The following is a 26910-nucleotide window of genomic DNA, read 5'->3' as shown; positions in this document are numbered from 1 at the left end:
ACCCAAACAGTGTTAATAATCTTTTAATTACATACATCTGTACATTTTATGAGAAACATTTACATCGTCTGTAGCGCTGATTATTAATATATAAATACGTAAACACTTTGAGGGACCTAGCTTGTTCATTTGTTTCAGTGCGATACTCCTAAAGGGTCTTTTTACAACCCTGTGACTTGGTAATTCAAGTAAGATGAAATTTGGCAGGATGTCACCTGCCGCTTGTGTGTGCACATACAGATTAAAATCCGTATGTTGTGAGTAGCGGAATGTTCGCTGGTATTCCTTCAGCTCCTCAGGAGGCCGATGTGCTGAACTCCACCCACCTAAGCAGGACGCGTTTTTAGAAACATCCCAAAGCCAGTGGTGAGTCCCTGGACCCTCTGTAATAGCAGCAAGGCTGGTCCCAGCTCTGCCAATCAGCAGTTAACTCCCAGGCCTGTCCAGTGGTCGGGGACCATGAGGAAGTATTTGTCCATAGCCTCACAGAAGCGGGCGCGGTACAACTCCGGCGACACCACCGTGGGCATTTTACCTAGGGGAGGCGAGACAGCATGCGTTACAGTGCGACTCATCATGCCACCTCACCCCGCATGCCTTTACACCTGGGAGTGCTCACGCTTCCTTTACTGCATGTCCAGTCCAGTCCCTACCAACGCAGGTTAAGTGGAAAACGCGACGTGTTTGTTTTCTGGCTACACTAGCCTTTTCGGTTCGTTTGCCAGAAGTTTCACATCCACAATACAGCACAAAAACAATGCATAAGGTGAGCATGTACGAGGTCTGACCTATGATTCCTATGTCATAATACTTTAATACATAGTACCTTAATACATAATGCTTTTACACGCCACAGTCAACTGCTTTGAGTGAGGGCAATGGGCAAAATCCGTTATTTGCCTGTTATTGTGGACGAGGCCTTAAACAGTTAGTCATAATATGCCAGAACACAACTACACCAGATGTAAACACATGCAAATGTGCAAAATCGATGACTTATTTACTTATTAACTACCATGAAAAACCTGCAGTGAAAAAAAAAATCAAAGCCACTCCACACGACAACGATCCGTTCACAGAAATTTCACACTGCGGGACCGGGCTTGAACGCACCTTGCCCTCCGAGAATCCCCGTGGACTTCACCACCATCTCTAGCTTCTTGTCCCACGTGAACGTCCGGATGTAATCTGGAAAGAGAAGGTTACACGTACGTGTCACTGGTCACACAGAAGGAACACCCCCCCCACAAAAGTTGCGCCTGCTGCCGGCGCCGCCCGGCCGCTCACCTATGATCCCCACGACAAGTTGCCCGGTGGTGTCGTCGCGGCCCACCAACAGCGAGTAGTCGATGATGAGGTGACTGGAGAGGAAGTAGGCGTCGCTGTGGATGGCAGCGCGCAGGATGGCCTTGCAGTGGGAGCGGATGTACAGCGGGTTGTCCCGCACCAACTTCAGCAGGTTCTCGTCCAGCAGTACCACCTCGCAGCTCTCCTTGCTCTGCTCCGTCTTCACGTTGCGGTTCCGTAGCGAGCCCTTCAAGTCAAACACCTGGGACGGGACAGGTGCAGAGCAGGGGAAGAACCAGCCTGGGTCTCCGAGTGCCGGGACAAAGAGCTACTCTGTCGGCACAGGACCACAATGGTGCGGCCGGAGGCTCCAAGCCTGGCTCCGCGAGGAACGATAAGCGAAGAGCTTGAAAGCGCGGGCAAGAGAACGCCGCCGAATCGCGGCGCCGGCACGTGAGACGCGTGGCTAGGCAAAAACGACTAATTCCGTAGCATCCCTTCGCGCGGACAGGAAATGCCGGCCGACCCCTGGCGCCCACAGAACGCCCCAGCCCGGGTTAAGTCTCCCCAGCAAGCCGACGCGCTCAGCCACCCGACCCACCTGCGCCATCTTCCGTCCGTAGAACAGGTTCTCCATCACAAGCAGGTCAAGCTTCTTCTCCGTGTTGTTCTGCGAGTTCTTGTAGCCGATGCGGTAGACTCCCAGAATCTTGGCAAGCGCCGTTGGCCGCTGGAGAACGCAGGAGGGAGTGGTGGAGAACACGCAACAACAACAAAGCAGCGATCCATCATGCAGCGAATACACTCCCATATCTGATCACGGCCACGTTTGTATGCGCACGTCACCAAGACGAGTGTCTTTGTCTAGTTTAGCCAGGGCGAGTTCTAATGAGGTAAGCCCAGGCAGCAGACCGCTGGACAAACCCAGTTACCTTCTGCTGAACTGCACCGTTGATGTAGATGAAGTAGTGGGGGGCAAAGTCCAGGAAAGACTGCACTTCCAACCTGGGCATCTGCTTCAGGATGAAGCGATCATCTGAAGGGACATGCAGAGAGGGGCTGGGTCAGCACTCAGTTAGACTACAAGAACCGTTCTGGGGAGAAGTGAGAGCAGAGGGATCCTGAAGGACAAAAACCCATCAGACTTGAGTGGGAAAACTCAAGAGTGAGCCTTGCTTTCACGCCTGTGTGTGTGTGTGAGTAAGTGTGTGTGTGAGTGTGTGTGCGCGTGTGTGTGTATGCGTGTGTGAGTGTGTGTGCGCGTGAGTGTGTACGTGTGCGAGTGTGTGCGCGTGTGTGTATGCGCGCGCGAGTGTGTGCACGTGCGTGTGTGAGTAAGTGTGTGTGTGAGAGTAATTGTGTGTGTGCGTGTGTGTGAGTAAGTGTGTGTGTGTGTGTGTGAGTAAGTGTGTGTGTGTGTGTGAGTAAGTGTGTGTGTGTGTGTGTGTGTGTGTGTGTGAGGGGTCACCTTCAGTGGCATAGAAGACGGCCCCGGACTTGCCGCCTCGCGCCTGCCAGTTGACGCAGTGTGAGAGCGAGCGGACAAAGTCTTCCTCCGTGCTCTCCATCACTTCGGCCCGCATCTTGTGGAACTCCTCTGCATAGTAGATGCGGCAGTAGAACCTTGCACTGGTGTCTGAGAACTCTGCGCCGGAAACGTGAAGCAAATGTGAGCAGGAGGGGCAAAAACATCCACTGGGTTATAACACAAACTCAGTGACTAACCACAATAAATGCTAATTAAAAAAAACAAAACTGGTCAAGAAGACAGATGATCAAGTCACGATAACTAATACATGCGTCTTGAGAAACATTAACATTTTACCTGCCCAAGATTAAAATATTAAATGGGAATTTAGATACGTGGTGCCTGCTAGCCTTCATTGGACTTCAGGATGTTTAATACTCACGCAGCTCAATGTGAGGGTTTCCCAACTGCTTCATCTGTTTGTCACCACTTTCAGGGTCCTCTGTAGAGAGGGAGGGGGAGAGAGAGAGAGAGAGAGAACCTGTGACTAAATGCTTCATAGCTGCTCAAAACCACAACCAGTCTCCTGGTGAGATCGGCACGCTGCTCCCTCAGTGAGCCGGAGCAGGTGACTCACTGAGGGCGTCGGCGTCCACGCTGCTGCGGCCCGGCTGGGAGCTGCTGCCCTCATTGACCTTGGCTGGACTGCTCTTCGCCCTGGTCTCTCCGGAGCTGCACACAGGGAACAGGACGCATTTGGTCACGTGCACACAGCCCCAACCGTACGTATCCATGCAAATAAACAACAAACTTCATTTGCACTTGCATGCGGACCTGAGGGTCTGGGAGCCGTCGTCCCCAGGGGGCTTAAGTGTGGTCTTCGAAAGCTCTTCCAGTGCGGTTTTGTATTCCTTGCAGCTGCAAGGCAAACGACAACGTCTGAGCGGCACTACAGGAGTAGGGAGGCGGGGCATGAGAAGGGTTAGGAGGACGTGGAGGGTGGCCAGGCGGGGTACCTGAGAGCGAAGGCAATGATGGAGCTGGGCTCTCTCTCGCACACCGCAATGGGCACTCGCTCGTGCTCATACATCAGATAGTGCTTGTCTGGGTCGCTAATTCCAGAATGAGGGGACCAAGATATACAACACCACGCTTCAACAAGGGGTTTGGTATACAGGTGTGTAACAGATCAGGAAGGTGATTGCATACTTACAACGGGAAAGGAATGGGGTTATAACTGTTTCCTGGCAGCAGGTTGGCCAGGATGGTTTTCATGGTGGTCTTCTCCTTCACTTGACTGTCACCAGAGCCAAGCAAGTGTCCATCAAACACATCTGAGGTAGGAAGAGGGCATAGAGATATGGTGCTTCACACCATTTTAATCCACAAATGAACAGTGTGTGTGTGTGTGTGTGTGTGTGTGTGTGTGTGTGTGTGTGAGCGTGTTCACCCTCAGGGATGCTGATGGAGTCCTGGTCAGCGAAGGAAGGTCCAGACGTTAACGGCTCTGAGCACTGCTCTGCGGGCGACGGGAGCTGCAGCAGGGATGACGAGCCGGAGCCTGAGGGCAGGGTGCTGAGGTGACGGTCCTCTGCCATCGGGGAAAGGGGGCCGTCAGTCAACTGAACACGTTGATCACAGAGGAGTGGCAAGTTTCTGTGTCCATTAATGGTCAATCGACTCACCTTTCTCCCCATTCTGTACCACAGGGGAGGGGTTACGAGGGGAGGACTCCAGAACACTAGTCTGTCAGTCAAATGAACACAGCAGTTTCATAAATTAATTCCTACACAGATTTACTACATACACTTTCAACAGAAAAACCCTCCAGGCTCAGCTAAATGATATGCCATGAAGCAGCATGCCATTGTGCATATTATACACATGACTGTAGGTGACCTGTTAAAACTACATACCTTGCTGTCATCAGCGGTGGTCTGTCTGTGTCTGCCGGGACTGGGTGGAACAGACAAGCGCTTCCTGCCCTTCTCCAGCTGGAAAAGATCTTGCAGTCTGACACACACACACACACACACACACACACACACACACACACACACACACACACACACACACACACACACACACGCGCGCGCGATCAGACTCTCTGCGGGGTGTTTACTCAGAAGTCAGCCCGTGTAATGTTCAGTGTGCACTCACTTGCCGTTCCAAGACTGCAGGGCCTCACACAGATTCTGTTTCTTTATGATCAGTGACTCCAGCACGGCCTGCAGCTGCTGCGGCGAGTCGGCGCCCGAAGCTTGCAGACGAGCCTGCAGCTTGTCCAGCCAGCTGCGCAGCTCCACCTCCTCCATCTGCTCAAACACAGAGTGGGAGGGGTCAGGGGCGCCAACGTCTGAGGTGCCCACGATCTGCAGGCCTGAATCGCCGAAGCGTTATCAGGCAAACCTGCTCACTGCCCATGCAAAAGGAAGTCAAGACACTGCCACGCGGACACGCTCGTGAAACCTTACGTCCTTCTGGGCAAACAGGTCCTCCATTTTCTCCTCTCGGGTTTTGCTGAAGGTTTCCGTTTTCAGGGAGGTGAGCCGGTCGTCTATTGCGGCGTACACCTGCGTCACCCTGAGTGTGAGAGAGAAAGAGAGGGTCAGATCCACGCACCAGGAGAGTGGTGGAACGGGCGATGCAGAGGGGTCAAAAGGAGGAGTCTTACCTCTGAGAGAAGTCTTTGAGGTCCTGCTGCAGGCTGCTCTTGCTGGGGCCCTGGTTCCTGATGGAGATCTTAGGCGGAGGCAGACAGATCTCCAACAGTCTCACCGGGATGTAGCTGCAGAGTGGAAGGAGCAAGTCGTTTAGCGCGTGTGACTAACCGCGAGAACGGTGACAGACCGCGAGAGAACCGTGTGAAGGGGCAGACGGATCGAAGGAATGATTCACGGAGCTGGCACCAGCCCACGACTTCAGCTTTGCTTAGTGGGGACAGTACATTGTGGAACTGAGCAGAACGAAGGATAAAGAACGGAGATAAAACATGACGGCTGCATTAAGACCATGAAAACACGGACTTGTGAACGAGCGGAGCCTTAAAGGTGCTCACCTGAAGGAGGCCACCATCTGGTTGTAGGAGAAGTACTGGTGGTAGTCTTTGTGCATGGAGTGGCCGCAGGGCTCGGCGTTGGCGCGGCGCGTGTACTGGTGGCCGTAGAAACGCAGCTCCAGATACTTGGCAAAGGACATGGACCAGGAGTCGTTGGACAAGGGGACCACTGGAGTTACCTGTCATCACAGAGGGAAGGGGCTTGTACGAGTCTAACTGGGCCTGAGAACCGCTGGGGCATACACCGTCTGTTCTCTTGGCCGAGATACCTGCTTGCAGAGTCGGCACCAGGAGTAGTTGAGGATGGTGTGCTGGTATCCAGGCACGGGGGAATCCAGCTCTTTCAGAACAATCTGGACGCAGCCGCTGCCGTGGACGAAACGCCGGATGTGGTGCACCATGGGAGTCTCGCAGTACATGCTGGGACACTGATAAGAGGGCCTGTATCCAGGAAAGAAAGACAGAAAGAAAGACAGAGATAAAGAAAGAAATAAAGACACACACAGTTGTATTCCATAAAAATGAATACTAAAAGAGTGAAATTGGTCTTTTTTTTTTACATTTTTTTTTTTTTTTTTTACCTGAAGCAGTATCTTTCCAGAAATATACCAAGTGTCAGGTCATTCTTTCCATAAAATTCCATCGTCACAATCCTATTTGTATGTAGCAGATGCAACGGTAGAATAATAATTACAGTCATAAACCAGCATAATACCACATTCTGATATGACACACAGAGAAGTAAGGAAGGTGACTAAATGGGGCTTACCAGGGACTGACACAGGGGTTTGGGGCATTCTGAGACTGGGATGAGGAACTGCTGAACAGCACACACAGTCGCTGATGATTTACTGGATTCAGGCAGTCTATCTGCCCCTTAATACAAAAGATACTTCTGCATGAACTCTTACAAGCATTTCATTTTCAGAGACAACCCCCCCCAAACCAAAACAGAAGCTGACGGAAAGCATACTCCCAGAGGGGCCCTGTTCACCTTGGTGGCCCAGGTCACGTCGCCTTGCCCTGGCCCCTTCTCCTCCTCACTGTCAGCCTTTGCCGGCACCCTGGCAGCCTGGTTAGCCTGTGCGGAGTTTGCGAAGGGGTCAGCGTCCCGCTGCCGGAGGCGCCCGCCCCTGGCGCGGTAGTCGGCGAGCATGCGGGCCAGCTCCTGGCTGCTGCCCAGCTGCTGGGCCAGACGGGCCGTAGTGAGCCGGTGGGAGGGCAGCTGCAGGACGGGGCGCGGCTGCGGCGGAGCCCCGTTGCTCAGGGAGGCGCCGGCGCCGGCGGACGGCTCCTTCAGCAGGAGGCGCTTGCGGCGCCCGTCGAGCTCCTTGAAGTCCTTGTCGAGGAGTGGCGAGAGGTAGACGTGCTCGGGGAAGTAGTCGCGGCTTGGGCAGCGCAAGCCGGCCGGCGTCAGGAGGTAGGGCTCCCGGAAGGTGATGATGGGTGAGATGCACAGGATGATGTCCTTCAGCTCTTGCTTGAAGCAGGCCGAGATGGACTTGAGGCGGTCGTCTGCAGATGCCACCTGCTCGGTCACGAAGAGGCCCGTGTCGTCCTGTAGTGGGTCTCTGAAGAGCGGAGCGGGGGGAGGCGGCATCTCGAAGCCCGTCCCCTCATCTACTCCGAACTCCTCCGCCTCGGCCTTCATCTCCTCTTCCTCCATCCCCTCCAAGTCTGAGATCAGGTACGGAGGGGACACGGGCAGCCGGCTCGAGGCACAGGACAGTGGCGTGGAGAACTTTACTTCTTCCGCCTCTCCCCCCAGTGTGGACGAGGACGAGTTCAGGCAGCTCAGTCTGGGGCTTTCCCCTTCCTTCAGGGAGGATTCGGAAGGCTGACTGCTGGGGCCTCTTATGAGCTCCTGGAGCCCTGGCTCGAAGTCGTCTCCCGATGGGAGCTCAATGGGCTCCTCGCTGGCTCCTGTCCCGCTCCCCTGGCTCTCCCGCTCAGCCTCCTTCTCTTCCTCCCCAGCAGTGCTCTCCAGCAGGCAGGGGAAGGAGGCACTCTTGGACAGGCTTGGGGGCATGGCAAACTCATCCATCAGGAAGGAGATCTCCAGCTGGGAGTGGTAGGCCACACACACCATCATGGTGATGATCTCCTTCACCCGGGCCAGCTCATACTCGGAGGCGCCACGAAGCTTGATGGTGCAGCCCAGCTGAGGAGGGCAGCCCTCAAAGAACATCAGCGTCTTCATCTCATCTGTTAGAACATTGGCTACATTGGTACGAAACAAGTAGTGTTGGATAAATAAAAGTTCCATTTCCAAAACAAGAAACATACAAATCAAACAGTGCTATATCATTTTATTTTAGTGAGAAAATAACACTTTGGGTATACAATATATTCTAATGCGTTGATAGGTGATTATTAATACGTGAAATTTTTGTTTTGCTTAAATTAATAAGTAAAGTGTAATCAACTACATATGAACGCACTTACTGTTGGGCAGCTGGAAGGAATGAAGGTAGAACTTGTGGCAGGTACCCAAACGTGGTTTAGTCAAAAGCTGATCCATAGATATGACTAGATCCCCTTGAGTCATTCGGCTTACTCGGTCCAACACTTGCTATAAAGACAGATAGGAATATTAAATAAAGCCGACAAACCACTATGTTTCATGTCTGAATTCTCCAGTGAGCGCTGATCAGGATTTGTGAGGAACCAAACCCTTGCGAATCATGAAGTTGAGAGTTTCGTATGAGTTACGAAACCAGTTAGGCATGATAATGACAAAGGGTCAAATTTATTTAAGAACGCAGAGTATTTAAGAATGCAGAGTTAACTTCAGGAGGACCATAGGTTGATGCTATAATGGCAAATCTAATGGCCTTCCTGTTCCTCATCATGATTGATGGAATTTATTACGTCATTAGACATATCAAAATGGGAAACAGCACTGATGTTGGGATTGTGAGGGTTCCTACTGATCATATCAGAAAAATATGTATCTCTTGCTGTTTTTACTGATTGCTGATATTTAGTTAATCTCTCATGATTTTTATAATAAATCTGGAGCTTGTCCTTCCCCCATTTCCACTCTGCTTTCTTACATTCCTGCCTAAGAGACCGAAGCAGAAAACCAAGAGATCAAAAAAGCACATCCCACACAGACCAAACCAATGATCTCAACAGGTGGGCTTTGGGGTTGAAATAGCAGGTGTAGAAGTGCCACTAACAGGTTTGACGTTGATGACCAGGGTTATGCCGTGCTCCAGCAGCATGTCCTGGGCGATGCGCGACACTGTCTTCTCCACTAGGACCAGGTTGGGACGCACGTCCGCTATCCGCTGCACGTAGTTCTTCAGAAATTCTCGCTCCTATGAAGAGCGGCACCAACAACCAGCAGTTTTAAACTCCAGTAAGGCCAATAAATTTATAACGTCAATAAAGTTTTATGTTGTTTCTAGTCAAAGAAAGATCAACCAAGCTTCGGTCAGAGAGTGGTTTACCTGTAGCACAATTGGGTCAATGCAGGTGAATTTTGTCTCTTCTCTGTAAAGGTACTCAATAGAACACTTCAGCAGTAGGATCTTGGGGTTCTTGATATAGGAGTTCATCTACAAAATGAAAGAACCGAGAATCAGTAAAAGTACAACAGTGTTATGTACGTGAGAGAATATATATGAGAGAAAGGAAAAAACGCCACCTTCTTGTGAGCAATGTTCTTCGTGCAGACGAAACCATTCACCACAACGGAGTCGAACTTCTTTCCTCCGGGTATCTAAAAAAACCAAAACAAAAACAAACAAACCCCACAATTGACCGATAAAGCTCATGGGGATGAGTTTTACGGCCTTGCTCTTTGCTCGTGCAGATCGAGACCCCCCCGCCCCGCCCCGTCGCACACCTTCTTGATGTGTACCAGCTGGCGGATGTCCATGTCGTCGTCACAGCCGCGCACATCTGGACGCACCGCCTGCACCACCTGCCGCACCACGGGCACGATGATGTCACGCCAGGAGAGAGAGAGCGACTCGCTGTAGAGCAGCTGTTGCAGCAGCGCCATCATGTGGCTGTGGTTGGCCGACCTGGGCGGGGGCAGAGCGGGGTTAAAGGAAGCCTGGGCATACATCTGGAAAAGGACAGGGTGCGAAACGGCTACAGCACCAGTCTTCCCAGTAGGCTCCAAAAAGCAGAGACGACGTCATATCAAGTAATTCAGTTCATGTTCAGTTGTTGCCCTAAGAACATGATCTGTGACTAGTCTCCAAAGAGTCCAAAAGACTCACAGAAGTCTCTCCATGGCCTTCTTCTCCCCATTCTCCTCCCTCAGCTGGTCCAAGGAGCTGTGGTGCCATCCAAGGGGGGTGAAGAGCATCTCCTTGGCCTTCTCCTCTACACGCCGATTGAACAGAGACTCTGCAAAAAAACCCAGAGACAGCCTTTAGGCTGGCACGGCGATTTTAACCCCCACGGCAGAATGCAGGTTCTGACAAATGTGTACCTTTGATGAAGGCATCGCTGATGGATATATGCTGAACTCCGTCTTCAGAGACCAGGACTTCAGCTGCAGGACAAAGGCAGAGAGTGAGACAGGGACAGTGTGATATCCCCAAGTGCTTCCAGAAATGTTCCCTTAGATTAAATGAATGATCTGATGTCGGTGTGAATTGGTTAGTATTGTGACAGATTGTGCATGGTCATGGTTCTCGGATACTGTCTGAGGAACCGTACTTAAGTGTGGTTTTTAAAAGGAGGAATAACAGGGGAGTGGCTGCATGCATCATGGCTCTGTGTGACATACACTATCCTTCATATTAGTCTTAATTTTAGACTGTAAGAGTGGAAATCACGTGTTTGAAGTTGTGCAAAGGACTGTGGGATGAATGTTATTTTTATATAGGGGAATTTTTTTTTGTTGTTATTGTTAAATAGGAGGAATGACCGCAAGGCGAGTCATGCCTCTGGCCAGGCAGGCCAGCGAGTTAGTGCCGTTTTCCATGCAGTAAGACAGGAGGCAAGCGAAGATGGCCACTGGCCCCTCGGCCTCTTCTCACATGGTGCGTGGAAGTCGGGGTCGTGGGCAAAAGGGTCAGGGTGCACCGTACTTCTCTGCTCGGCCGGGTGCGGGGGCACATGGGGGTACTTGGCCTGCTTCTTGATGTGGAAGTTGACGTTGTCCTGCTCCACGTTCAGGTTGATGGAGGCAGCTGAGTCGCTGTCCACCGCCGACTGGAAGCTGCTGACCGATGTCCGCTTGCTGGGGCTGGCCGAGTCTGGACAACGGGGAAACAGCGGGTCGGGGAGTCAGACCTGCACTGCAGAAGCACAATAAAGCAGATCCACCAGCGAGGGCTGGGGTCTTACAGGGCTCTTACTGAGGGTTATGTAATCGTTGTCATCAGCTAGCTGCTCCGTGTCGCTGTCGTCAAACTTGATGTCTTTGAACCATGATGGTTCGGAGTGACCCTCTACGGAGTTTATGCTGTCAGTGTCTGGGGACGGAGTCTCTGAGAACTCTGTGCTCTACAGACAAGAAAGGCAATCCTCAGTAAAACAAAATCTGAGCAATCACAGTATGAAGGTTCAGCGCATCTAAATTGTTACAAATTCCAAACATTTTTAATTTACAATTGTAAAAAAGTGTGCTGAACTACACATCATTCTCATTCACATCGATATCTGAATCTACATAAAATGTAACCTTATGAAGTAATACGACATGATTATTTAATTTTGCATTTTAAAGCTGACCTGCAGAGGGCGATACAGAGCATACTCGTCACGGAAAATCTGATCATGGTGAGTGAGACAGTCAAGCCAGCGCCCATCAACCAAAGCTTGTCCAATGGCTATAGCCTGAGCCCTATTGGAAAAGGTGATCATAAGATATTCAAGATATTCAGGTGCCTTTAATAATCACCAAGGTCCAATAGTCAAGCTGCCACACTTTGAACCCAAGTTGCATCAGAAGTAACCAAGCACTTAGATCTGAGGTCAAAGTTGAGGATGGCAAAGTTTAAGTTTCATTTGAATACTAGGTGCTTGACAGTGCTTGGAATTTCTGTTCTTACCTATTAGAAATAGTGCCATTTCTTAAGAGCCAGTTAACTAGCTCTTTACCCACAATGCAGTTGGGATAAGTGCGCAGCCAGTAACGGTGGTCCTGGAACTCCATCCCTGTGTTACTGTGGCAGATTTTTTTCCACAGGTCTTTTAACTGTGATGAATCCTATGTTAAATAAAAATATACCAATCAACAAATGTAGGACAGTCAAAACCCTTCATCTGACACCTACCAACCCTGTAAAACTGTGATGACAGTTTGCAAACAATGTGTGACGCTGTCCTGAAGCTGATATCAAGTTACATCCCAGATTCAGTAGGGCAACTTTTGAAAGTTTGTATGAAATGTTGAGGAAGGAGGGTGTGTACCAGAAGGATCTTGCGTTCTTCTTCACTGTGGTCAGGTTTGGATGTGGTTCGGCTGGCCTGGGGGCTCACAGAGCTATCGTAGGTGGGAACCATGGAGCCGGAACGGTCCAGAGACAAATTGGTCACACTAGCTGACCTAGAGTGCAAAGAGTTTCCAGACAAACAAAACTTTTCAATCAAAGGCCCTTAATCAGCTATGCAACCAAAGTACTTTTCAAGTTCTAAGACGTGAAACCAGTTTATGTTCAAAAGAGTAAGATGTTTAAATCCTAACACTCATCACATTCATTCTAAAGTTCAGAGGGCATAGATCACTTCTTTTCCCTTGTTTTGATTTTAATTTTCACTGTTGCCATAGAAACAACTGGCAATACAAACAGATACGTCTTATTGCAATGCTCATTAGCTTCAAAATGCCTTGCCACTGTAAATGATATGACCATGAGAAAAGTATTTAAGTTCAATGAAGCAAACCTTTTCTACAATGTACAGCAAATTACCTCTCTTATAACAACAGATTCTGATAATTTACGAAAACTAAACCCTTTTGAGCTAGATAATCTAGTGGCTGTGTTAATACATTTACATGGAGCACATACAGTACCACATCTGTGACTCAAGTGACCATATTATTTCACTATTGACGAGCATATGTTTGATGCTTTCGTCTCTCCTGTAGGAGATTAGTGGAGGCTCGTTAAAAATGGATGCGGACTCTGCAGCAGCCTGGGGGATTTGGAAATGTTTAAGGATAATTGTTAGCTAGATTGTAGATTGTTCATTGGTCAGTGGACATGTTCTCTGAACAAGTAAAAGGCATCATCTATAACTTCCTTAGGAAAACCACAGTTATGAAAATATTCACACATTTTACACATTCACACAAAAATATACATTTTCACACACCTCTTTCTTGCTGGGGACTTGCCCAAGTCTTCTTGCACGGCTGACAATCTAGAACTGAGGCCACTATTTTGAGACTCCTGATGGATCAAACTGCACCAGTCACACACACACACACACACACACACACACACACACACACACACACACACACACCACAAACACACACACACACACACACCACAAACACACACACACACACACACACACACACACACACATCGTGAAGTGTTTCACTTCCCACTGCCTGGATATGCTAACAGAGACTCGGTTAGTATGGGACACAAGCACCATGCATGAGAAAGTCATATCCATTAGATCTAGAGCTGAAACCTCTTGTTAAAGCAATAAAAGGTACAAAATTAAGAACACGGACACTCACTTCTTCCTCATCCCAATGGCAGTTTTTCTATGCATGAAGAGAAAGGAGAAAAGATGTGCTTTGAGAAAAGACTGGAAGTACATGAGCTGAAGAAAGTGACTGCTTGGGCAAGTTCCAGGGGGAGCAGCTGTTATAAAGGAAATGTTGCCTGGTTTCTCTCTTACACACCTCACACACACAAACCAAGAAACCAAACCAAACCAATGCATGCACAGACTTTAACCTCCTACAGTGTTGTGGGGTTAGGAGGACCAAACTGAACAGCAATCAAGCACTTCTGCTTTTCAGATGACTTAGAAAAGTGAGAGCCAAGATGAAACTTTAAGGTAAAACACACAAGGTACACAGTAGCAGAGCAAACATAAAACAGTGTGGTGGAAGGAGTGAGGTGGCAAACAGCACATAATGAGAATCAGTATGGGCTTAAGATAACCTGCACGCAATTTGGCCCAAGTGACGAATTTAGGAAACGGGGTCGTTTTTCTTTCCCCTCTTTCTCCCCGGCAGTGCCCTGTCGTTTACCTTTGCCAGGCGAGGTCTTCTTCCAGGAAGATGTTTCGGCTGGCCTTGCGGCCGCCGCCGGGCGTGCGCGGCTCGGTGGGCTCCAGCACGCACACGGAGCAAGGAGAGTCGGACAGGGCGCTCAAGTCCTCCCCAAGGCAGCCTGTGTCAGCCGAATGCGCGTAGCTCAGCGCGATCTTACGGCAGTAGGTGCAGGCTCGCAGGTCTCCTGCCAGTGTGCAGGACATGCATGCAGACAGACGCGCACGCATACACACAAACACACACACACGCGCAAAAAAGAGGAAGAGGACTTAAAAAGATGACAACGGCTAGGTTTCCATCTAATATGTGCACCTTCTCACCGCCTAGTGGCGTTACCCTGTAAAAGCACCAGTGATGCATTAGTAAGTTGCACGGCCACCGTTCATTCAAAGGTGACAATAACTGACAATTACATAACAAATAGCTCTGTGTAATATGAACAGAAATTCAATGCACAGTAATTCACAGTAATTTTAACTATTAACTAAACAACATTATAGATTAACAAACATTTTGGTTAAATTCCATATTAGTAATTTAAAGGCTATCAAAAGTTCACTCAGTATTTAAACCAGAGCACAAAGACATGTATAATTATGTAAACACAGGTTACAACTTCTGCAGAACCATTCTACCTGTGCAAAGTCTCCCAAAAGACATGCTTTCAAACCACACAAGAAGTGCAAACGTACGCACGCGCCACGCCGGGACTGTCCTTACATCCTAATCAGAACCAACAGCTGTGTCTGCCCTCACACCCTTCTGCCTTCTACTTTAGAGTACCTCTCAAAACACGGCGTCCAGCACCGAGACGCACTCTCCCTCAGCCGGACGGCACAAACGTCCTTCTCAGAGCACACCTCCGACGAACCAAAGGGCAACGGAGGCGCCCGGCACGCCCATGCGGAGCCCCCTTGCCCGTCAACACTCACCCGTGTAGCCCATGAACTTGCCAGGGATCTCCTGATTGCAGCAGCGACTGCAGAAGATCTGGCCGCACAGGCGGCAGTGGTGCCGACGGCGGAAGGTGGTGAACTTCTCGTTGCAGTCGTAGCACTCCTTGCACTGGCTGTCCGGCATCCAGTACTGCTTCAGGTCGCTGTCCTAGTGTGGCAGCAACGGGCAGGGGGGGGGGGTTTACAAGACAGTACGCCATCGTGTCTGTCCAACGCGTGCTACTCAAAACCAGTCCCAATGCCATATGTAACTCATTCAGGAGGGTTACATCAACAAGGCCTCGACCAGACTTAAGTCTACGGAATCTGTACGTGTAGACAAGCACTGGACTGAGCTACGGAACAGGCCAAAACTGTAATACGAAACAGCCTCAACTGAGAAGACTACTTGTTCACACCTGACTCTTTCCCTCCATGATCTCTTTAAGTCTCTTCAGAGCAGTACGAAGCTGGACTGCTGTTCGGGGGTCATGGCTACCAAGAGGAGTTTCTGACTTTCGACGTCCATCTAGAAGCACATGCACACAAAATCTGAGCCTGGTGCACAATATAGTGTAAGGATCAAACATGCAATTCTGAATATGCACACGGCCACTCATGCTCATTCTGTACATAATGAGCATATAATTTGTCATTCATCTCCTTCATAAATTGGGCACACAGCTTATGTCAATTGTCATAAGCACTGGAATTGTTGTGAATACATAAATTGATTTAATGAGTTTTGTTAATAGAACAAATAAATACAATAACAAAAGTGCATGTGTGATTATTTTACAGCTCTTCTAAAATATGTACAATGGCTCAATGTTTATGGGCAAATAAAATTTCAGGCATGTACAGGGGACTGCCTTTCAATGAACCGTGACATGCTCAGACTTTCACATCACACTCACACACTCTCAGACACCGGTATTAATAACACACACCAGTTAAATTCAAGCATGAAACAATTTTTGCTTCAGAAGACAAACATTTCACACTTAAACAAACAAACAAAAAAAACCCCAAACAAATAAAAAACCAAAACGAGAGAGGACCCTCACCTTCCCATTCCACTGTGAAAAGAAAAGAATACAAACAAAGCTTTATATTGTATTTATATTATATGCATTCACATAACATTTTTTGCTTTGGGCAGATGCTCTTATCCAGAGCAATGTACATACCCTTGGTGTTACAAGCACCATGTGCTACCCAGACACCAAAAAAGCTTGCCCCAGAGAACGGAGAACTACAACACTGCAATAATCCTCCCTGTCTGACACAAACACAGTAGTAGCTCAGTGGTTAAGGTACTTGACTTGTAATCAGAAGGTTGCTGGTTCAAGCCCCACCAATTCTAAATTGCCACTGAGCAAGGCCCTTCACCCTCAATTGCAGAAGTTGTATTAGGTCATAATTGTAAGTCGTTTTATATAAAAGTGTCAGCTAAATGCCATAAATGTAATAAAAGATCCTGTAGTATTTAAAGAAAAGCCATATGTTTTAACCTTTTTTTATGTGCATTTCTTAATGATCCATTTTAGGAAATAATATTTTGAAGAAGCCCATGCTGAACTGGAGTTACCATTCCTATTTAGTCCTTTAAATGTGTAAAAATGCCAGATAAATAAGCTACACAAAAGTATTTTTCTTTTGAGTTTCAATCAATTAAGGCAATGAAAAAATAAACAAACATGGCTTATTAAAATAGCAGTTTTTAAAGATATATAAGAAAAGTGTTGAAATGTGGGAGATTCATTTGAGCCAGCTGTGTTAAAGACAACGATGGACAACACAGAGAAGCCAACGTGTGCAGTTGTACCTGAGGCGGTGGAAGGTCTTCTGACCAGGTCTGAATGTTTCCGATGCGCTGCCGAGCCGTGGGCCGAGAGAGTGGGACTGGGCCAGTTCCGGCGCTCCCTCTGCGGCGACGGAGAAGCTGACTCGGTTTTCTCAGTCGCAGAGGGAGGCCGTCCCTCGTCTGGAGGCAGACGGAGAGACCAGGCAGCAAGAGTGAGTGTCGGTAACAGCTATGGCAGCGGGTGCGTAAGGCTGGGACAGCGAGCTACCAGACTGTCTCCACCGCTGCCGTTTTTTTTTTGTTTGGTTGTCCCCGAATCGTGAGTTGTTTGTTTTTGTTTTTTTAATTCTTCCTTTCTATACTGTGTATTTTTGTGCAACAAGGCCACACTTACCAAGTTTTTTTGCTGGTGCAATGTTTGCACCTGACTTTTCTAAAAAAGAATAAAGGGCAAAGATTAGATGTTTAATCACTATTGTAATTACATTTACTCTTGGTTATGCAGACAGATATTTCTGTTGTTTTGTTCAAAGACTCGTGTGACAATCTAATGAAAAATATAAAGGTAACTGCTACTTCTAGCGAAATAAATTATTTAAAGAATTAGTTAAACTATATAATTGCTTTAATTCTTAAAACCTTAATTCTCAATAACAATTATACATTTGCTCAACCTGTCTTCCGGAACAACATAACTGAGCAGATGCCTTTGCCAGGTATTCAAATTCATCAGTATCGTTTTGTCTGGGTAGGCCCCTTTTCACCTCTGTGCCTAAGTGCTATTTGCTAATGGGAAGGAACAGCCTGGGAGAGGCTAAAACCACATAACATTGTGTGAAAAATAAGCCTACTGGTTTCTTGGCAATGCAGCTTCTAAATCACATGAAGTCACAAGACTCTTGGCTGTTTTCCAGTTAATACCCAGTTATTAAGTTATTACAGACATCCCCAAATTTGTATGCTAAGGGTAAAAAGGAACCAAGCAACCATACAGCCAAACAAAAACAACCGTCAAACTGGGAAGTACACAACAAAAAACATGAAAGACCAGAAATTGAAACGTGCACGTGCACACACACACACACACACACACACACACTCCCTCTCTCTGTCTGTATGCATTTGCATATAAAGGACATTCTAATACACTCAAAACCAGTATCCCTGGTAAGCGCCACGTAAGGTGTGCAAAGGCATTATCAGTCACCTCTGTTGAAGCGGAACAGGCTGACTAGTGAGCTGTAAGCTGAACGCAGCGGCGGCTCATCTTGATCAGGGGTCAGGGGCTTGAAGTGGGTCAGGTGGGAGGGACTGGTAGGTGACAGGGGGGGCTCAGAACTCCAATCCAGCATGGATGAGGAGGAAGTGGGCTTGTTGTCGGCAGCCATGTCACTGCTCCTGGGAAGCACACACATTTTTAAGGGGAATAGGGGCACCACACCGACCATGTTAAGATTTTGAGGCTTGTGCAATGGACATAAATTTAAGAGGAACGAAAAGACGTTTTCCTTTACGGTGTGGCTCATGGCGTAATGTAAACTTGTTCACGTTCTGGTAGCATGTTTATAAATGATGCATGAGTTCAGTGAACGGATCCCTCTATCTGAGGTCTGGCACAAGCAAAACAATGTACAGTGATTAATCTACATTAATTTATAATCTGATTGAAAGATCATTTTAACCGTGAAAAATACAAAAAAATCCAATCCAATCATATGCGTGAGCTACAAAGCTCAGAGGCTATGTAAAGGATGAACATATGATAAGAAAGCATGAATTCAGCGTGACATTGCTTAAAGCAATTTGTGTAACAAAACTGAAAATAAGAAGAACAAGTTAAAAAAATGTATCGCTATTACTGTTTTTCTGGTTAGCAAAATCTGTCACAAATACTGTTTCATTTAACAAAGATAACTAAAAGGAAACAAGCGGAGGCTGAAAGCTTGAGTATTAAACGTAGGAGATTGTAAAAGGAGACAAACCAGCCCTCTTAAACACTGAATAGTTCACAGTGACTTTCCTGTCACGAAACACGAACCCATGTTGTCAAGATCATACCTTACTGCTTTGTAAACGTCACTGAATCCGGTCGTAATGAACAGGTCATTGCAACTCATATATATCATTAAAACACATTAAATCCAGATACACTTATTCTAAATGAACAGCTAACCTAGCTAGGAAAGTAACGTTACAGGGCTGTCGGCAGCACACACCAACTGTTGTTTCCATGTCATGTGATGTGATAAAAGGCACCAGACACCAAAAGAGCTCATAATGAGTGCGATTTATGGACCGGGCCTCCGTTTATTGCGGGGCTGCCATTAAAACCGTTTAATGCAACATCAGCCTGGTTACAGCCTCGTTAGTGTGAGGTAACTCACCGTTAGCTTAGCTAAGCCAGCGTGAGCTGGTAAAGCTGAACTCGCACGATGAAACCGATTGCGAGACGCCGAAAAAGAAAATACTAAGCTTTAAAACCCGACAACCGCGTTATGTTGGTATATAACGGCCGCGCTAGCTAGCGTTAGCCTAGCGCTTTCGCTAATGCTGTGAAACCCAGACGCTAGCTAGCTGCTCAGCACAAACAAGACGTAGCTACGACGCTCAAGGAGTGTATACCTTTATATACATTATACATTTTGAACTCTGTTAGATAGCTCTAGCGAACTACAACAAAATGACGTCGCCTCCTAAAAGTTGCTGCTAAGCAGTTCACTGATAGTTCAGCAAAACGCTGCCCAGTCTCGCGCAGCTAGCCTGGCTAAGATAGCTGCCCCCGGGAGATTAGTTCAGATCTGTTGAATCATTAGCTAAAGATACAGACATAAATGACGCATACCTGTGCGATTGTCTTCTACAGCATAACTATACCACCCACACCAAGATAATAACACATGTCACTAGTCCGGCATGGATTTTTAATCAACTTCATACGGTCGGTGTAGTTACATAGTCCTCTTGCTAGCTAAAAAAGAGTGCGGCAACGAGTCTGAAGTAGCGGAACACAGAATCGTCGATCACGGGCTTCACTCATTGCGCACAGAGTACATGTGGCTTAAACGAATGAATGAATAAATAATACATAATAAATAACCATCTACTGATGTAAGTCCATTAGCTTGTATATTTTAGGTAGATGTGTATGACCAACTAACAACTACTTCTGCATTCTCCTTTAGGTATATGTAAACGGCAAGGTGTGTAACTGGACGCGGAATAAATAAAAGCAAATAACATGGATAAATAACATGGATAAAACTGACATTTGGTAAATTATCAAATTATAATGTACTAACCGTACATGTTAAAATTGTAATTGTACATTTAGCTATAGGCCTTTATATAGGGTGCATGCCATCAACATAACGTATGTTAACACTTCAACAGCAAAGGAAGGTAATAGTCCCACAAAACTCCAGGCAGAATTATACAGACTATAATTACAAAGATTACAGTTTTTCTCTCTTTTTACATTCAGTTTAATACATCATAACAGTGATATTTTGAGTTTATTTCAGAATGTTAACATGCAGTTCTTGCATCAGTGAAAAAATAATTCATTCTGTTATGAATAGTGATATCACTGGTTCTATGCAAATTGTGCCAAGGCATCTGGAAATGAATACTGTACAAAACACTTTACAACCATTCCAATCTCACAGAATTTATGAACTCATCTCTTTTTAGAAACAGCCAGCTTGCATACTTGTCTTGTGTGCTTTGCTTATGCTGAACAGAGATCTTCCAGACCACAACATGTTTATGCTCCTTTTGGTGCCCCACCAGCGGGCTAGGACTCCTCCAATCCAGGAGGACACATGAACATCTTAGGGTGAACTGTTCCTGAGTCTGGCTGCCAAACAGGCCACCAGAGGCCATGCTCACCAGAGAACCAGCGTCTTCAAGGCCCCGGTGACCACTGAAACTCCTCTCATCCAGGAGCAAGAACACCACAATAAAAGAACAGCACAGTAAAAGAACACCACAATAAATGAACACCACAATAGCCCCTCTTCCAGAAGACCTGAGTGGCAATGACCGCACGAGGAAGCACGTTGTGTTTGGGGGCCTCTGGTTGAGTCTCTGGTCTCCACTATAGGAGAGATTCGTTTTGTGATTGCAATATCGCTTTCTGTGTTTTTTGCTTTTTTTCTTTTGTTTTTGGTCTTTCATAAAATGCTGTTCCTTGTTTCCTCGTGTGTGTCTCGCACTAAAAAAAAAAAATCAGCATTGTTTTATCCTTTCAAGGAAAACGGCTCTTTCGTCTTAACAGGTTTTTTTGATCTTAGCATTTAAAAAAACAGTGAAGCTCCTAGTTAACTTGGAGAGCAATCAGCTTACTCAAAAAATGTCCTTGCTGTAAATTCAAAACCAAAAGGACAGTGTATCCATGTAACAGAAGACACCAAGTCTGCTGATGCCACACAACTTTTTCAGACACACCACACACACGAGGCTATTTCACTTTGAAACTGCAATACATTTAATGCGTGAGTGAGTGTACAAATGGGTAATATAACAATGTACTTTTCCTACATCATTCATATTAACACCTATATTTTCTTACATTATTCTTAAAATGTGCTGTGTTATAAGTCAGTGTGAGTTGGCTTATCGAGCCCATGGTAAAAGATTAGTCCAATAACACACACACACAAAAGTATTATTGGGTCCCAACTGTCGGACAGCCATAGAATCTAATTGAAAGATTTTAACGCTGAAGTTATACTGACTTCTGGTGTTTATCTGATGAGTTTGCCATATGCCATATGCAGCAAAGTGCCCCGTAGCATTTACATTTAGAATACATTGTATATGTAAAAATATGTGGTTAAAAGTTTGTGTGGTGTTATAAATTTAGATTCTATACTATGTGTGTTTTTTCATATTTAATATGATACAAGACAAGTAACTTTCATTTAATCTCACACAAGTACTTGTAGTGCAGGATAAATCTTAACTTTTTAAATAAAATGCTGTCAAACTCAGACTTCATAGGAATAAAGTGAGGACAATAAGCTAATGCAGAGTGGGTCTCTCTCTCTCTCTCTCTCTCTCTCTCTCTCTCTCTCTCTCTCTCTCTCTCTCTCTCTCTCTCTCTCTCTTCCCACAGGTGACTGCTACCACTGCCTGCTGGGCAGGGATTGTCAGTGTGGGTGACTGTTCCGGTTCTGGCATGGCTGTGGCACTGGTTTGGTCATTCTCATTGTGGTCTTTAAGTACTGAGTTTGGATGATGTTTATTTACTTATTCATTTCTAAATAGAAAGAGTAGGTTTAGCTTGACAAGATTGGCCTGATAACTGCAGGAAACAGGAGGAACTGTATTACCTTTGCTTACACAGGTTATAAAAGATGGATTACTGTTTTCTTACTACTGAGGTAGTCAAAAATCAAAGCTTCATCTAGGGAAATCAAAATTCTGCTTCATGTTGAATGTTGTAGTAGGAGAAAACAGTGCATGGCTATTCCAGAATCATCTGATATAAAGAAACTGCTATAGACAGTTGCAAATGATTTATTAGTTTGTATTTTCATTTTAGCAACTTTATAATTTAACACCAGCACATCAGTGCATAATTCAGGTTATGTGAATGGAATAAAAAAGTAATGACAATCATATCAATTAAAGGCAAAATGACTCCTTCATGACTGAGCTAATAAGATCCTGTACATGAACTAATGCTTTCAAGACAATCAAACGGACTAGCCAACCCTCCAGATGCAAACGTCGATCAGGTTCTTCCCTCACTTGTTGATCATTTGAATATTGAACTTCTTTAGTTACAAAAAACTGAAAGTAAAGTATGTCCAGTGACATCTAAAATTTGACAGTAAACCTGATTTTCCAAGTAAGGTTCTGTACTGGAATTTGGACTGCTTTAATTCCTCTAGTGTGCAGCCTGTACATTTTAGTCTCTCATACTGATACAGAATAGATTATTTGACTGTAAATTGACAAATTATGGCTATTAATGAATGCCATCATGGAGTTTTGAAGGTTCATCTCCTGATTCAGACTGGCCCTCATATTCTGCCTGTTTGTTCTCTTAGTTTTTAGGGACATCACTTTTTCCCTGCATATTCAATATTCTGCTGTTGTCCTCTTGTATTATCTTGTATTGTCTTCTGCTGTAATCCTCTCTTGGGACAATCCATATGCCTTTGGGGCAAAACACCTGAAACTGCCTTTGGGGTAAAAAGGCAAAAAACAGATCCTGGCATTTTGAATGCAAAAGATTTTCCATCAAAGCTCTAATGGCAGCATGACAAAGTGTTGCAGGCTAATAGGTTCTCCTCTGACTACAGTTTTCATGGACATCTAGGTGCACAAAGGCACTTACTGCCTCGCCTGAGCATCACATAAGCGTGGGAAGCGTCCAATGCTCTCCATCAGCTTAAGGGTTGTTAGCCACTCCTTGTGCCACAGTTGTACACTGTAGTGAGGCACGCACTCTGACAACCGCTGCAAGAGGAACCGGTTCCCCTTGATGTTGTGGAGCAGTTCTTGCTGCCTTTTGTCTGTGCTAAGACTGATTTTAATGAGAAAAGATACCTTTGTTAATTGGTGTTAATTAAAAAAAAGTATTTAAGGCCTGAGCAAATAAGTTGCAACCTAGTAAGTGCACGTACCTGAGCTGTGTGGCACAGCTGAACCCATCACTCACTGGCTGAACCTTATATCATCCAGATCCTGATTGCTTGGTTGGATTTCTAACCTTCAGCCAGTGACTGATGTTGCATAAATCTCTGATCGCGGAGATTCACGATAACAAACCCAGCTGTATCTTACCTTTTACTCACATAATCGTTTCTACTGTCAATTCGTCCAGTGGTCCGCATTATATGGGATATTTTATCCAATAGCATATGATTTTCCCTTTGAATTTTTGAAAGACGTTCCTCTTCCAGCTAGCAAAGTGAGACATTAAATGTCATCATGGTTAATTGAAATGGTTGCAATGTTGGAATTTATAGAAATGTCTTGAGGCATGTTGTAGACAGCCAACATTATGAAGATTTAAAGGAAGTATTTCTATACTTATTACTGGAGGTCTACCACCCTGCTAACCCTGAGCCTCCAGATTTTACTTATCAAACGTTTTCCAGCTCTGAATATTAGAGGTAGGTGTGATAGAATTTTTAATGAAAATCTGTAAGCCATATTTCTACTCTATACACTACATAAGGGTCTCCACATACTTCAGATATTAACATTGAAGGAAAAATGATCACACACAACTAGATCACATGCAACATATGTAACAGATTCTTGCTCTTTGAATTATTGCTTATTGAATAGTTTATTCAATGGGTTCAATGGGTAGTCATTATGCATAAATGCAATTAGAGGTATGCCAGTATTTTCTGATGAACACTATATAAAAGTAATATTGACAGGCTGTCTGAAATAGTGTACCCAGGGTGTATGCTATTCTGTCAAGATAGGTGTGAAGTGTTAATAATTTATCACCTTGAAGTAGAAAATATAGATTTTTAAATTTAAATATCATGTGAATAAAAAGGACCCATTCTTTCTTTCTTCATTGTTAAATTTTTAGTAGTGCTAAATATACGGATGTTATGGGTCATACTCTAAGGCTGAGACATTTCCAGTAACCTCACCATTTTCCCCATGACTATATTTTTTTATTAGACTAAAATATAACTGCCAAGGACTTCGATTATACAGGTTATCGGTTAACTAATGGCTTCTTTCTGCAGTAATTTTGATGTCACACACACACACACACACACACACACACACACACACACACACACACACACACACACACACACACACACACACACCTCAGTACTACACTACATCTAGATGCTTGGCTGTGGGCAAACAGATTTCCACTAAGGACAGCTGGCTCTTGTTAAAATTTTCCTGTGGCTGGTAAGATTTAGATGCAGATTCTGATGTTAACAATTTCAAACCGAGTTCCGGAAATATATCACTGAAACCAATTTGTGTCCTTTCTCTTAACAACCTAACCGGCAATATTTTCACTGAAATTTATCATTATTGTAAGCAAAACTGTATTTTCAGTTTCAGTAGCAATTATCTGCATAGGCCTAATTGTTACTTTAATTAATAATTAATTACTTCATTCATTAATCCATCAATTTAGTAGTTAATTTACTAATTTGCCTGATTTTGAAATCAGTTTTGTCACTTTACACTATGAGAAGTTAAACCATTTATTTACGCAAAAATAGGTCAGATTTACATCTTACCTTTTTTGTCTTCCTTTTGACAAGAAGGTGACCATAGGTCTCGGGTGGGCTTGAGTTAATAGTTGCCTTGGCAGATTTCACCTTGAAATGTGACACAGCGCTTTGTTTGAGTTGTGACTCATTTTCTTCCTTGGTAACATTTACACTGACTCACTCTCGGGTTTTATTGCACTGTAAAAGAGAAACAGGTGTCTCTCTCTGCATGTATGGCTGAACGTCATACCTTTTCCCTGTGCATGTTGTAGCAGCTTCTGTCCCATTTGTACTGCAGGTGTTTGCTGGCACAGGGCAGAAGTGGCTGGTAAATGAGTTGTGGCATGGTGTTGTGTGAAGACTCCAACGGTGCTGAGCTTTCATGCGAATGGAGATACGAGTGTAAGCTTCCCTAGATCCTGTCATGCGGGCGTTGCCATGACAGCCGTAACGAAGTGAGCAGCAGGTTTTAAAACCTTCACCTCCCAACTGTACTACTTTTTTGGCATTGATTTGCAGACTGCAAATAAGTATTTAAACTTGACTTGTCCTTAGGTTTATTCAGATTAAAAGCCTCTTGTTAAACTTTTTTTTAAAGAACACTTTGATCTTTGAGAAATATTTTGGAGAAACTTTGAGAAAGTCCACTGAGAATGCCCCCTCACCCATATAAAGCTTGTCCTACTTAATGTTCCTGTCCAGTATGAATATTCAGTGTCCTGCAAGTGCAGTGGTGCGGAGCCTCTTAAACGCAGAAGTAGGTGATGATGAAGTGGCATGTGTGATCCGTCCAGTACATGGCCTTATGTGTCAGGATAGAGGGGACGACCGCCCACAGCCCAAATCATCGTTCCAGATCTGCTTTTAGGCTCACTTGGGCAAACATGGAGTGATACGTGATTCCTCATATCTGCCTTTAACCAGGACGCAGAGAGTGGAGACTCGTCCCTGCTCGCCTCTGTTCCGCATCCAACACCATTACTGGACGGCAGCACTGAAGTGAGATGTAGCCGATGGTGAGCTGAGATGTTCTGTTCATCATTCTCTCTGATAAATACATCAGTAATGCATTATGATACTAATATGGGGACAACTTTATAATATAAGATGATACAGTATATAGCTTAGTGTTGTCATAATGGCACAGTGGGATGTGTGGGCATTTAGGGTGGATATGTAAGGATCTTGTGATATTCTGATGTTACGATTTGGGGAGGTGTTCATCAAATAAAGGAAAAGATGTCTGGTCTGGTTTTAGCATTTCTTAAATGTTGACATGTGCTGTGCAGTGGTTGGTGCCTATCTGTGAATTTGAATTAGTTCTTAAGAGTAGTTACTTGAGTTCAAGAGGAGTGAGTCGTATGAATGTTGTGTCCCTTGCCATATAAAAGTGTGCTTTAAGGAATATGGGTTCAAATCAATCCTCTGTATTATTGCAAAGACACTGTTAATTTCAACGAGTTCCTGAGGGATCTGGCAGACAGCGAAGCAGAGCTTTGCCCAGAATGTTCTCAAGCATGCTGGCACACTTCATTTTACATTTTCCACCACAATAAATTAAACAACCTGGGGGAATTCCAGCAGTGACATTTGTACCAGATGACAATTTTAAAATGAATATCAATGATTATATCATATCACTTTATATATATATATATATATATATATATATATATATATATATATATATATATATATAAAGCAAGAACTACAACCAAATGAGGCAGATGTAAATGTTTTCTTTTAAGAACCTAACAGGTTGTCCCTTAACACACTGCACCTATGCTAATAAAGATTCTAACCTATGGAGACAGTTTCCTAGGCTCTGCTGACTCTAAAAACAGAAACGCTCCAACATAGGCTGAGCTGCAACAGTGATAATGACTCACTGAGTGTGAAGTTGCACTCAGTTACAATACACAAT

The 26910-nt window shown here is 45.4% G+C and overlaps 3 protein-coding genes and 1 long non-coding RNA gene across 21 annotated transcripts in view; 2 read left to right on the top strand and 2 right to left on the bottom strand.

Moving 5' to 3' along the window:
• Positions 1-7: 7 nt before the first annotated feature.
• On the bottom strand, positions 8-20398 carry pikfyve (phosphoinositide kinase, FYVE finger containing). Of its 16 annotated transcripts, none has more exons than XM_035522820.2 (44): positions 19610-20398; positions 17975-18165; positions 17162-17200; positions 16789-16947; positions 16028-16039; positions 15380-15489; positions 14958-15129; positions 14002-14209; positions 13480-13506; positions 13101-13190; positions 12195-12330; positions 11834-11991; positions 11514-11625; positions 11138-11285; positions 10817-11035; positions 10264-10326; positions 10049-10178; positions 9667-9847; positions 9466-9540; positions 9269-9376; positions 8996-9136; positions 8259-8385; positions 6808-8033; positions 6583-6689; positions 6395-6466; positions 6083-6254; positions 5814-5992; positions 5430-5543; positions 5230-5338; positions 4916-5070; positions 4672-4768; positions 4441-4501; positions 4206-4346; positions 3969-4089; positions 3772-3867; positions 3590-3673; positions 3393-3487; positions 3198-3257; positions 2756-2932; positions 2220-2323; positions 1889-2017; positions 1288-1549; positions 1114-1188; positions 8-535 (listed from the first exon to the last, which is right to left on the bottom strand). In XM_035522820.2, the coding sequence occupies exons 2-44, from the start codon at positions 18153-18155 to the stop codon at positions 420-422; spliced, it is 6348 nt and encodes a 2115-aa protein (XP_035378713.2). In that variant the 5' UTR covers positions 18156-18165; positions 19610-20398; the 3' UTR covers positions 8-419. The 16 variants fall into 16 exon arrangements, with proteins under 16 accessions (XP_035378713.2, XP_081576801.1, XP_081576802.1 ...); XM_081720675.1 differs by having other exon boundaries at positions 6583-6683; XM_081720676.1 differs by having other exon boundaries at positions 6808-8018.
• On the top strand, positions 3407-5107 carry LOC145659262 (uncharacterized). Its single transcript, XR_014125278.1, has 3 exons — positions 3407-3537; positions 4212-4403; positions 4969-5107. It is a non-coding gene; the product is annotated as an uncharacterized LOC145659262 (long non-coding RNA).
• A 1410-nt stretch (positions 20399-21808) lies between the features above and the next one.
• cfap97d2 (CFAP97 domain containing 2) lies at positions 21809-25393 on the bottom strand. Its single transcript, XM_081720698.1, has 5 exons — positions 25237-25393; positions 25014-25094; positions 23563-23681; positions 23114-23302; positions 21809-22958 (listed from the first exon to the last, which is right to left on the bottom strand). The coding sequence occupies exons 1-5, from the start codon at positions 25330-25332 to the stop codon at positions 22820-22822; spliced, it is 624 nt and encodes a 207-aa protein (XP_081576824.1). The 5' UTR covers positions 25333-25393; the 3' UTR covers positions 21809-22819.
• fgf14 (fibroblast growth factor 14) overlaps positions 25302-26910 on the top strand; it is a 111293-nt gene continuing 109684 nt past the window's right edge. The window contains exons 1-2 of one of the 3 annotated variants that reach the window (XM_081720697.1): positions 25302-25388; positions 25911-26002. In XM_081720697.1, the coding sequence (XP_081576823.1) occupies positions 26000-26002 (3 nt within the window). In that variant the 5' untranslated portion in view covers positions 25302-25388; positions 25911-25999. The other 2 variants (XM_081720696.1, XM_081720695.1) reach the window with 2 other exon arrangements.

The sequence above is a fragment of the Electrophorus electricus genome, chromosome 9 (genome assembly GCF_041902795.1).
Source record: "Electrophorus electricus isolate QZ-2024a chromosome 9, ASM4190279v1, whole genome shotgun sequence".
In the NCBI taxonomy this organism is placed as follows: domain Eukaryota; kingdom Metazoa; phylum Chordata; class Actinopteri; order Gymnotiformes; family Gymnotidae; genus Electrophorus; species Electrophorus electricus.
This window is presented reverse-complemented; position numbering and strand designations above follow the sequence as displayed.